The 13,244-nt window shown below is 35.4% G+C and overlaps 1 protein-coding gene across 2 annotated transcripts in view; it reads right to left on the reverse strand.

Moving 5' to 3' along the window:
* REV3L (REV3 like, DNA directed polymerase zeta catalytic subunit) overlaps window positions 1-13,244 on the reverse strand; it is a 186,488-nt gene that overhangs the window by 89,769 nt on the left and 83,475 nt on the right. Inside the window, exons 10-11 of one of the 2 annotated variants that reach the window (XM_082669081.1) lie at window positions 8,405-8,506; window positions 5,419-5,656 (exon numbers count right to left, since the gene is read on the reverse strand). In XM_082669081.1, the coding sequence (XP_082525207.1) occupies window positions 5,419-5,656; window positions 8,405-8,506 (340 nt within the window). Of the gene's footprint in view, window positions 1-5,418; window positions 5,657-8,386; window positions 8,507-13,244 lie in introns of both variants that reach the window. The other variant, XM_082669080.1, reaches the window with a different exon arrangement.

A 13,244-nucleotide genomic window follows, 5' to 3' on the forward strand; every position in this document is an offset into this window, starting at 1 on the left:
TCAAATAAACAACCTAATCTTACACCTAAATTAAGTAGAGAAAGAAGAACAAACAAAACACAAAGTTAGTAGAGGGAAAGAAATCATAAGGATCAGAGCAGAAATAAAGGAAATAGAGACTAAAAAAACAATAGAAAAGATCAATGAAACTAAGAAGCTGGTTCTTTGAAAAGATAAACAAAAGCGATAAACCTTCAGCCAGATTCATCAAGAGAAAAAGGGAGAGGGCCCAAATCAATAAAATCAGAAATGAAAAAGGAGAAGATACAACTGACACCACAGAAATACAAAGGATCATAAGAGACTACTACAAGAAACTACTCGCCAATAAAATGGACAACTTAAAAGAAATGGAAAGACTTCCCTGGTGGTCCAGTGGCTGGGACTCCACACTCCCAACACAGGGGGCCCAGGTTCAATCCCTGGTCATGGAATTAGATCCCACATGCCGCAACTAAGACCTGACGCAGCTAAATAAATAAATAAATATTTTTTTAAAAAAAGAAATGGAAATAGAAAATATGGGCAGACCAATTACCAGTATTGAAATTGAGTCAGTAATTTAAAAACTCTCAAGAAACAAAAGTCCAGGACCAGATGGCTTCACTGGTGAATTCTACCTAATATTTAGAGAAGAGTGAACACCCACCCTTCTGAAACTACTCCAAAAAACTGCAGAGGAAGGAATGCTTTCACACTCATTCTATGAGGCCACCATCATCCTGATACAAAAACCAGACAAAGATATCACATAAAAAGAAAATTATAGGCCAATATTACTGATGAACATAGGTGCAAAAATCCTCAATAAAACACTTGCAAGCTGACTCCAACAATACATTAAATACCATACACCACGATCAAGTGGGATTTACCGCAGGGATGCAAGGATTTTTCAATATATGCAAATCAATCAATGTAATACACCACATTAACCAACTGAAGAATAAAAATCATGATCATGATCAAAAAATATGATCATCTCAATAGATGCAGAAAAAGCTTCTGATAAAATTCAACATCCATTTATGATAAAAACTCTCCAGAAAGTTGGCATAGACGGAACACACCTCAACAAAATAAAGGCCATATATAACAAACCCATACCTAACATCATACTAAATGGTTAAAAGCTGAAAGCATTTCCTCTAAGATCAGGAACAAGACAAGGATACTCACTCTTGCCACTTTTATTCAACATAGTTTTGGAAGTCCCAGCACAGCAATCAGAGAAGAAAAAGAAAAAAAGGGATTCAAATTGGAAAAGAAGTAAAACTGTCACTGTTTGCAGATGACACGATGCTATACATAGAAAATCCAAAAGACGCCACCAAAAAACTACTAGAGGTCAACAATGAATTTGGTAAAGTTGCAGGATACAAAATTAACACCAGAAATCTGTTGCATTTCTATACGCTTACAATGAAAGATCAGATAGAGAGGACTTGCCTGGGGGCACAGTGGTTAAGAATCTGCCTGACAATGCAAGGGACACGGGTTTGATCCCTGGTCTGGGAAGATCCCACATGCTGCAGAGCAACTAAGCCCATGCACCACAACTACTGAGCTTGTGCTCTGGAGCCCGTGAGCCACAACTACTGAAGCCCGCATGCCTACAGTCTGCGCCGCACAACAAGAGAAGCCACCGCGATAAGAAGTCTGCGCACTGCAACAAAGAGTAGCCCCCGCTTGCCACAACTAGAGAAAGCCCACTCACAGCAACAAAGACCCAAAAATAAATAAATTAAATAAATAAATTTATATATTTTTAAAAAAAGATCAGAAAGAGAAATTAAAGAAACAACCCCATTTACCAGCACAGCAAAAAGAATAAAATACCTAGGAATAAACCTACCTAAGGAGGCAAAAGACCTGTACTCCAAAAAATATGATGCTGATGAAAGAAACTGAAGATGACACAAACAGCTGGAAAAATACACTGTGTTCTTGGATTGACAGAATCAATGTTGTTAAAAATGACCATACTACCCAAAACAATCTACAGATTCAATACAATCCCTACCAAATTACCAATAACATTTTTCACAGAACTGGAACAAAAAACTTTAAAATTTGTACGGAAACACAAAGGACCCCAAATAGCCAAACAATCTTGAGAAGGAAGAACAGAGCTGGAGGAATCAGGCTCCCTTACTTCAGAGTACACTACAAAACTACAGTAATCAAAACAGTATGGTACTGGCACAAAAACACACACACAGATCAATGGTACTGGACAGAAAGTCCAGAAATACACTCATGCACTTAAGGTCAATTAATCTACAACACAGGAGGCAAGAATATACAACAGAAGACTTCCCTGGTGGCGCAGTGGTTGAGAGTCCGCCGGCTGATGCAAGGGACACAGGTTCGTGCCTCGGTCTGGGAAGAACCCACATGCCGTGGAGCAGCTGGGCCCATGAGCCATGGCCGCTGAGCCTGCGCGTCTGGAGCCTGTGCTCCACAACGGGAGAGGCCACAACAGTGAGAGGCCCGCGTACCGCAAAAAAAAAAAAAAAAAAGAATATACAACAGAGAAAAAGGCAGTCTCTTCAACAAGTGGTGCTGGGAAAACTGGACAGCTACATGCAAAAGAATGAAATTAGAACATTCTCTACACCATTTACAAAAATAAACTCAAAATGGATCAAAGACCTGAATGTGAGACTGAATACTATAAAACTCCTAGAGGAAAACATAGCACAGTCTTTGACATAAATTGCAGCAAAATTTTTTTGGATCCATCTCCTAGAGTAATAGAAACAAAAACAAAAATAAACAAATGGGACCTAACTAAACTTAAAAGCTTTTGCACAGCAAAGGAAACCACAAACAAAATGAAAAGACAACCTATGGAATGGGAGAAAATATCTGCAAATGATGCGACCAACAAGGGCTTAATTTCCAAAATACAAACAGCTCATGCAGCTTAATATAAAAAAAAACAACAACAGGGCTTCCCTGGTGGTGCAGTGGGTTAAGCATCTGCCGGCCAATGCCGGGGACACAGGTTCAAGCCCTGGTCCGGGAATATCCCACGTGCCATGGAGTAACTAAGCCCATGTCACAACTACTGAGCCTGCATTCTAGAGCCCGCGAGCCACAACTACTGAAGCCTGCGCGTCTAGAGCCCGTGCTCTGCAACAAGAAAAGCCACCACAACGAGAAGCCTACGCAACACAACAGCAGCCCTCACTCACCGCAACTAGAGAAAGCCCACACGCAGCAACGAGGACCCAATGCAGCCATAAATAAAAAATTTAAAATAAAATAAAAGGAATAATCGTTTTAAAAGAAATTTTAAAAACCAAACAATCCAATCAAACAATCGGCAGAAGACCTAAACAGACATTTCTCCAAAGAAGACATACAGATGGCCAACAGGCACATGAAAAGATGCTAAATATCACTAATTGTTGGAGAAATCCAAATCGAAACTACAATAAGGTATCACTTCACAGCAGTCAGAACTTCCATCATTAAAAAGTCTACGAATAATAAATGCTGCAGAGGGTGTGGAGAAAAAGGAACCCTCCTACACTGTTGGTGGGAATGTAGATTGGTGCAGCCACTATGGAGAACAGTATGGAGGTGGTTTAAGATACTAAAAATAGAGCTACCATATGATTCTGCAATCCCACTCCTGGACATATATCTGAAGAAAACTCTAGTTCAAAAAGATACATGCACCCCAATGTTCAGAGCAGCACTATTCAGAATAGCCAAGACATGGAAGCCACCTAAGTGTCAATCGACAGATGAATGGGGAAAGAAGATGTGGGATAAATAAATATATATATATACACACACACACACACACACACACACACACACACACACACACACACACGTATACATATATATGAATATTACTCAGCCATAAAAAATAATGAAATAATGCCATCTGCAGCAGCATGGATGGACTAAGTCAGACAGAGAAAGACAAATATCATATAATGTCACTTATATGTGGAATCTAAAATATGATACAAATGGGGACTTCCCTGGTGGTCCAGTGGGTAAGACGCCACACTCCAAATGCAGGGGGCCCAGGTTTGATCCCTGGTCAGGGAGCTAGATCCCACATGCCATAACTAAGAAGTCTGCATGCCATAACTAAGACCCCATATGCTGCAACTAAAGATCCTGCATGTCACAACGAAGATCCTGCGTGCCGCAACTAAGACCCAGCACAGCCAAAATAAATAAATAAATTTTAAAAATATGATACGAATGAATTTATTTACAAAACAGAAAGACTCACAGACATAGAAAACAAACTTATGGTTACCAAATGGGACAGTGGAGGGGAGGGGAGATTAGGAATTTGGGATTAACATATACGTACTACTTTATGTAAAACAGATAAATAATAAGGGCCTACTGTATAGCACAGGGAACTATATTCAACATCTTATAATAATCTATAATGGAAAAGAATCTGAAAAAGAATATATATATATAAAAAACTGAATCACTCTGCTATACATCTGAAACTAACACAACATTGTAAATTAACTATACTTAAAAAAAAAGGTTAAAATGTAAAAAGGAAAGAAAAAAAAGAAAACCACACTGCCATCTTACTCATTTTCTTTGAGAAATGGAACAGAATATCAGTTACTGCTTCTGACATTCATTCATTCATTAATATTTAACTCCTTCGATCTAATCAGACCTAGAAGCCATTCCTTGTCTTCAAGCTGACTCTATATTTGTTGCTCCGACCCATAAGAGTTTAACTCTCAAAGGGCATTCTTTTTTCCTCAAGTTCTGAGATAAGGAGGCACTTCTATTTTGCCCCATTTATGACCCATATATTACTATTGTATATACAGACAAATGATTTCTAAGTTAGGTTTATGAGGAGAGCACAAATTGGAGCAAGGTAATCAAAAGACACAAACTTTGTTATAAGACAAATAAGTACTAGGGATATAATGTACAACACGGTGACTATAGTTACCACTGCTGTATGATACATATGTACGTATGTATATATATGCTGTATGTATGATATATATGAAAGTTCTCATTACAAGGAGACAAAAAATTTCCCCCATTTCTTTTTATTGTAATTATATGAGATGATGGATGTTAACTAAACCTGTTGTAATTATTTCATAATATATGCAAATCAAACCATTATGCTGTACATCGAAAATTCATACAGTGGTGTATATCAATTATATCTTGTTAATAATAGAAAAAAATAAAGTTAGGTTTAATCTTTTTAAATGTACCAAAATTTTATTTTGCTTGGAATATAAAGTTTACACACTATTTAAAAGAGATTTCAAAGAAGTCAATTTAGTTTATTAGGTATTTTTTATTATGAATAATAGTAAGAAATAATTTCTGATTAAAGAACAATGATAATGATCAAAGGTAAAGCAACTGAAATAACTAAAAAGTTACCTCTTTTTGGCACAATGTTCTTCAATATTGCTGTCCCATCTCTGAGACATTACTAAACTAAGCTCCATTTCTTCTTTTTCAATCTGTGGTTCATTTTCTTCATCATCACTATTTTGAGGATTTTTACTGTTTCCAAACGAACGACATGATGATGGCATCCTATTTCTTCCCCCCTGATATCCGTCATTTTCCAAACCAGCAAGAAGATGTACCAGAGCCTCATCAGGACTACTGTCCACTATAAAACAAGTGAAGCATCACCAACAAACAACTTAAATTTTCTAAGTAATTCAATAATTCAGATCAATTATATATAAAACAACAACAAGAACCACAGATGCTGGCACATGCTGAAAGGATACAGCTGGTACAAAGATTTATGTATTGATGTAATTCTTCCATTAAAGTGTAATATTTGGACCACCTGCATTACACATGATTTTGTGTCCTTAAAAAGAAAATTCCCAGACACCATCTCACACCTACTGAATTAGAATTTCTGATGTAGGGCCCAGGAATTTGCACGTTAACAAGTTGCTCAATCTCTTACTGCACAAGCAAGGTTGAGGAGCACTAAACCAAATATAATCACAAGTGATCAAACTAAATATAAAATATATAATAAATATATGAATTAATGCTAAGGAAGTGCCTTAAAAATGATAATGTGAACACCTTATCCCTCTCTTAAGCTGTATTTAGCTCACAGGACAGTCAAACAAAACCTGTAGTTGCAAAACACGAGAGAGCTTTAAAAGTGATTAATAACATTACTTAAAAACCTTGAAGACCACCACTGAAATATCACCATCATATGCACTAGGGTTGCTAAAATCAAAAACAGATAATAACAAGTGTTGACAAGGATGTGAAGAAATTGGAGCCCTCATACACTGCTGGTCGAATTGTACAGTGGTGCAGTTGCTTTGGGGAAAAAAAGTTTGGCAGTTCCTCAAAATGCTAAACACAGAGTTACCAGAGGACCCAGTAATTCCATTCCTAGGTATGTATCCAAGAGAAGTGAAAACATATGTCCACACAAAAACCTATACGTGAATAATCATAGCAGCATTACTCCAATGGCCAAAAAAGTGGAAACAACCCAAATATCCATCAACTGAAAGATGGAAAAATGAAATATGGTATATATCCATATGATGCAACATTATTCAATAGTAAAAAGGAATGCAATACTGACATATACCTCAACATGAATGAATCTTGAAAACATTATGCTAAGTGAAAGAATACAGAAACAAAAGGTTATATAATTCTGTTTATATGAAATGCCGAAAATAGGTAAATCCAGCAAAAGAGAAAATAGATTAGAGGTTGCCAGAGGCTGAGAGGAATGAAAAATGGAAAGTGACTACAAATGGGTATTGCATTTCTTTTTAGGGTGATAAAAATGTCCTAGAAAAAAAAAAAAAGTCCTGGAATTACATAGTGGAAATGGTTGCATAAATACCTGAAATGCTAAAAACCACTGAACTGTACATGTTAGAAGGTGAGTTTTACAATATGTGAATTATATCCCAATAAAAGCTATTATTTTTAAAAAAAAGATCATAAAGATGGAGGTTTGTTCTAATCTAGTACACAACCTTTTTCTCTGTAAAATGAGATAATATATTCCCCATTTACTAAACTATTAAGTTTCAGGTTTTCTTTGTTGACATTAAACAAACTGGTTCAATCATGCTACTGGTTCAATCATGCTACCAACTGTAAGGCTACCAACTGTAAGGCAAAATTGAAGATATTTGCTTATAAGAGCCATTTTGGCAAAAATCCATTTCTTAATCTAGAATTGCAGTTAATTTTTCCTGCCTCATACTTTAAAAATGGTTAACATTGGCAAATGATTTATAGATATTTGACTCTCAGATCTCTAACACTGAGATTACATTTTTTGTAACCTTATGCAAGGTGGAATTATATCAGCTGGTGATACATTATATTTGCCTAATATAATGAAATAAGGATATGTCTCTCTTTTTCAATTTCTTTTTTGTTTTTTATAACTAAAATATAACTTAGGTATATATATATCTATTTACTCAGAGAAATAAAACATTTAGATTATAAACTTCAAATTAATTTTTAAATGTGGTCTTTGGATCATTTCTTTCTACGTATTTCATGTCATTCATTTAAAAAAGAAAAAAGCTACCTACCTCCATAGAAAATGTTCTTGAAATATGACTATGTACAATAATTTTGGTACTGTCCCTAGTCATTCAATTAATCTTCCACTCAAATGAAAATGTAAATAACAGAGAGAAGACACTGTAGAGAGGTAGGATAACATTTGATGCTATACCTCATTTGATACAGTAAGAATGGAAAAACGGAAAGTGAGCAAGAAACATAAAATCACTATACCAAGCAAAGCAAGAGGCATGAAGTTCAATGATATCTCACTTTTTGCAAAGAAAATTTAAATAAATTTCTGAAAAATGTCAGTAATTTAGACTAAATTATTGAAATGAAATCTAGCAAATGGTTTACCATATTAATGAAAATGCATTTATGGAGATGCAAAGATACTCAGAAATAACTGTCATGTTCTACATGCTAGTCAAAAATTAACAGCTCGAAAGGAATTGTCCAGGGAAATTCCTGATACTTACCAAGAAAGAATAAATTATGGTATTTTATTAATGTTCTTAACTTTGGAGAATTTTAATTCAAATTAAGCATATTTCCCCTTAAAACAATATGGTTCTCTTCCAAACAAAGTTAAAAAAAAAAAAAATATTTTCTTACACAACTATTTTTCAGAAAAAGCTGTGTAGAAAACAAAAAAGAAGCTACTACATCTCATAATGCAAGATTTCATTTTTATACTAAGAATTTATCAAACATGCAATATTAACCTCTTCAAATCAAAGAAAAAAATACCGCCTGACATACGCACTTTTGTTGATATAAGACACTGAAAATTTATGGCACAATTGTTACTTACAGAAAGCTGGTGACTCACTCAGTCTTTGGGTCAAAGGCTGAAAAGTCTGACTGTTTTCCATGAGGTTCAAAATTGCTTCTTCATTAATAAGAGCTTCCTCCACTTTGTGTCTAATATGACCTTAAGAGGACAAAGAGTACAAAAACATTAAAGTAAATGACCTAAATCTGAAATTTACTGTTTAGAATTTGTATAAATTAGGAAACATTACAATGTAAACCTATTTAAAATTTTGAAGTGTTGCTGACATATGCTAAATAAAACCATAATAAAACTTAATGAAAGCCACAGGAATATCTAACTAGTCATACAGAGTAATTAAAAAAACAAAAACAAAAAACCCTGAAACTGTGAATCACTAAATATTTACAATCTCTTTAGTCTCTAAATCCTACCTAGTATGTACAGACAGTAATATTACTCTGATAAAAATCCATGTACATTAAAATTTGTAAAACGAGTTCTTAGAGGGAAGTGCATAGTGATACAGGACTTCTTTAAGAAAAAGGAAAAAGCTCAAATGAACAATCTAACACATCACCTAGAAGAATTAGAAAAAGAAGAACAAACAAAACCTAAAGTCAGCAGAAGGAAGGAGATAATAAAGATCAGAGAGGAAATAAATAAAGTAGAGATTTAAAAAAATAGAAAAAAATCAATAAAACCAAGAGCTGATTCTTTGAAAGCATAAACAAAACTGACAAACCTCTGGCCAGGCTTAGCAAGAAAAAAGAGAGAAGACCCAAATAAACAAAATAAGAAATCAAAGAGGAGAAATCACAACTGATACTGCAGAAATACAAAAAACCGTAAGACAACACTATGAACAATTACACAACCTAGAAGAAATGGACAACCTTCTAGAAACATACAGCCCTCCAAAACTGAAACAAGAAGAAACAGATAACTTGAACAGATCATCTGATCACTAGAAGTGAAACAGAATCTGTAATAAAAAAACTCCCTGCAAACAAAAGTCCAGAACCAGATGTTTCACAGGTGAATTCTACCAAACGCACAAAGAAGAACTTATACCAATCCTTCTCAAACTCTTCCAAAAGATTGAAGAGAAAGGAATACTCCCAAAGACATTCTATGAAGCCACCATTACCCTGATACCAAAACTAGACAAAGACACTACCCAAAAAAGAAAATTACAGGCCAATATCTTTGATGAATATAGATGCAAAAATTCTCAATAAAATATTAGCAAACTGCATCCAACAACACGTAAAAAAGATCATACACCATGACCAAGTTGGATTCATCCCAAGGTCAAAAGGATGGTTCGACATATGCAAATCAATCATTGTGATACACCACATCAACAAACGAAAAGACAAAAACCACATAATCATCTCAATAGATGCAGAAAAAGTATCTGATAAAATTCAACATCCATTCATGATAAAAACTCTTACAAAAGTGGGTATAGAGGGAACATACCTCAGCATAACAAAAGCTATTTGTGACAAACCCACAGCCAATATAATAATGATGAAAAGCTGAAAGCCTTCCTGCTAAACTCTGGAACAAGACAAGGATGCCCACTCTCAACATTTCTATTCAACATAGTATTGGAAGCCCTAGCAACAGGAATCATACAAGAAAAAGAAATAAAAGGTATTCAAATTGGTAAGGAAGAGGTAAAATTGTCATTATATGCAGATGACGTGATAGTATATATAGAAAACCCTAAAGACTCCACATAAAAACTACTAGAACTGATAAATGAATACAAGGTAGCAGGATACAAGCTTAACATACAGAAATTAGTTGCATTTCTTTACACTAACAATGAAATACCGGAAAGGGAATGTAAACAAACAATCCCTTTTAAAATCACATCAAAAAAATTAAAATACTTAGGAATAAACCTCCCCAAGGAGGTGAAAGACTTATATGCTGAGAACTATTGATACAAAACATTAACAGAGGAAACTGAAGATGACTCAAAGAAATGGAAAGATATCCCATGCTCCTGGATTGGAAAAATTTAATATTATTAAAATGGCTATACTACCCAAAGCAATATACAGATTTAAGGCAATACTCATCAAAATACCCATGACATTTTTCACAGAACTAGAATAAATATTCCTAAAATTTATATGGAATCATAAGAGACCCAGAATTGCCAAAACAATCCTGAGGAAAAAGAACAAAGCAGGAGGCATAGCCCGTCCAGACTTCTGACAATACTACAAAATTACAGTACTCAAAACAGCATAGTATTGGCACAAAAACAGACATATAGATTAATGGAACAGAACAGAAAGCCCAGAAATAAACCCACACATGTATTGACAGTTAATCTTCAACAAAGGAGGCAAGAATATACAATGGGGAAAAGACAGTCTCTTCAGCAAGTGGTGTTGGGAAAGTTGGACAGCAGCATGTAAATCAATGAAACTAGAACACACCCTCATATCATGCACAAAAGTAAACTCAAAATGGCTTGAAGATTTAAATATAAGACATCATAAAACTCCTAGAAGAGAACATAGGTAAAACATTCTCTGACATAAATTATACCAATGTTTTCTTAGGACAGCCTCCTAAGGCAACAGAAATAAAAACAAAAATAAACAAATGGGTCCTAATCAAATGTATAAGCTTTTGCACAGCAAAAGAAACCATAAACAAACCCACAGAATGGGAGAAAATATTTGCAAATCATGTGACCAACAAGGGCTTAATTTCCAAAATATACAAACAGCTCCTACAATTCAATAACAAAAAACCAAACATCCCAACTGAAAAATGGGCAGAAGACCTAAACAGACATTTCTCCAAAGAATACATATAGGTGGCCATTAGGCGCATGAAAGATGCTCATCATTGCTAATTATTAGAGAAATGCAAATCAAACTACAATGAGGTATAACCTCACACCAGTGAGAATAGCCATCATTAAAAAGACTACAAATAACAAATGCTGGAGAGGGTGTGTAGAAAAGGGGAACCCTCCTACACTGTTGGTGGGAATGTAAGTTGGTACAGCCACTACAGAAAACAGTATGAAGGTCCTCAAAAAACTAAAAACAGAGTTGCCCTAGGATCCAGCAATGCCATTCTTGGGCATATACCCAGACAAAACTATAATTCAAAAAGATACATGCACCCCTATGTTCATAAAAGCACTATTCACAACAGACAAGACATGGAAACAACCTAAATGTCCACTGATAGATGAATGGATAAAGAAGATGTGGTATACTTATACAATGGAATACTACTCAGCCATTAAAAAGAATGAAATAAGGTCATTTTCAGCAACATGGATGGACATAGAGATTATCATACTGAGCAAAGTAAGTCAGAAAGACTTTGAAAGACAAATACCATGTTATCACTTATATGTGGAATCTAAAATATGACACAAATGAACTTCTCTACAAAACAGAAACAGACTCACAGAGACTTGTGGTTGCCAAAGGGGAGGGGAGTGGAGAAGGGAAGGATTGAGAGTTTGGGATTAGCAGATGCAAACTATTATATATAGGATAGATAAACAACAAGGTCCAACGATATGGCACAGGGAACTATATTCAATATCCTGTAATAAAACATAATGGAAAAGAATATGAAAAAGAATATATATATATATGTATAATGGAGTCACTTTGCTGTACAGCAGAAATTGTACACAACAGGGAATCAACAATACTTCAAAAAAACATTTTTTTAATATAAAAATGTTACCACTTACAAAAAATAAAATAAAATTTATAAAACAAACAGAAAAGACAAGTTGTCCGACTTAAATAATAAAATTCTCTAGGGCTTCCCTGGTGGTGCAGTGGTTGAGAGTCCGCCTGCCGATGCAGGGGACACGGGTTCGTGTCCTGGTCTGGGAAGATCCCACATGCCGCGGAGCGGCTGGGCCCGTGAGCCATGGCCGCTGAGCCTGCGGGTCCCAAGCCTGTGCTCCGCAATGGGAGAGGCCACAACAGTGAGAGGTCCGAGTACCACACAAAAAAAAAAAAAAAGGAAAGAAAAAAAAATTCTGTATAGTTTATTTTGAAATAATTCATTTTACATTAACTTTATATTTCTCCATATCTTTTAATTCATGATTTTAAAATGTAAGTCTTTTGCCATGTGATTTTTATAGAAGGTCTAATGTACAGAGGGATTAAATAATTTTTAGAAGATAAAATGAATCTCATAATCTAATCAAAGGGAGAGAGAGAATAAAAAGCACATAATAGTAGGGGAAAAGAAGACTATATAGGACTTCCCTGGTGGCGCAGTGGTGAAGAATCCACCTGCCAATGCAGAGGACATGGGTTTGAGCCCTGGTCTGGGAAGATTCCACATGCCGCGGAGCAACTAAGCCCATGCGCCACAACTACTGAACTGTGCTCTAGAGCCCACAAGCCACAACTACTGAGCACACGTACCACAACTACTGAAGCCCACGCGCCTAGAGCCCATGCTCCGCAATAAGAGAAGCCACCAAAATGAGAAGCCCGTGCACCGCAACGAAGAGTAGCCCCCACTCGACACAACTAGAGAAAGCCCGCGTGCAGCAACAAAGACCCAATGCAGCTAAAAATAATTTTTAAAACACCTCAATAATCTTAAAAAAAAAGACTATATAGCAAAATATGGCAAGCAGTTTAAAGAAAGCTAATTGGAAACAGTTCTATTTTTCTCCTTCTGATATTCAGACTTAAAACTAAGTGTTTTTCAACAGTTTTTAAAAGAGAGTTAGAAGCTTCAGGAAGAAATATTTTTAACACATCCTAGAAATATTTTAACACACATAGCAAGCCTAATAGTGTTTAGTCAAAATGAAAGAACAAAAAAACCACAGAAAATAGGTCATCTCAAAACAACAAAAAAATGAGAT

This window comes from Grampus griseus, assembly GCF_964374135.1.
Source record: "Grampus griseus genome assembly, chromosome: 13".
Classification (NCBI taxonomy): Eukaryota; Metazoa; Chordata; class Mammalia; order Artiodactyla; family Delphinidae; genus Grampus; species Grampus griseus.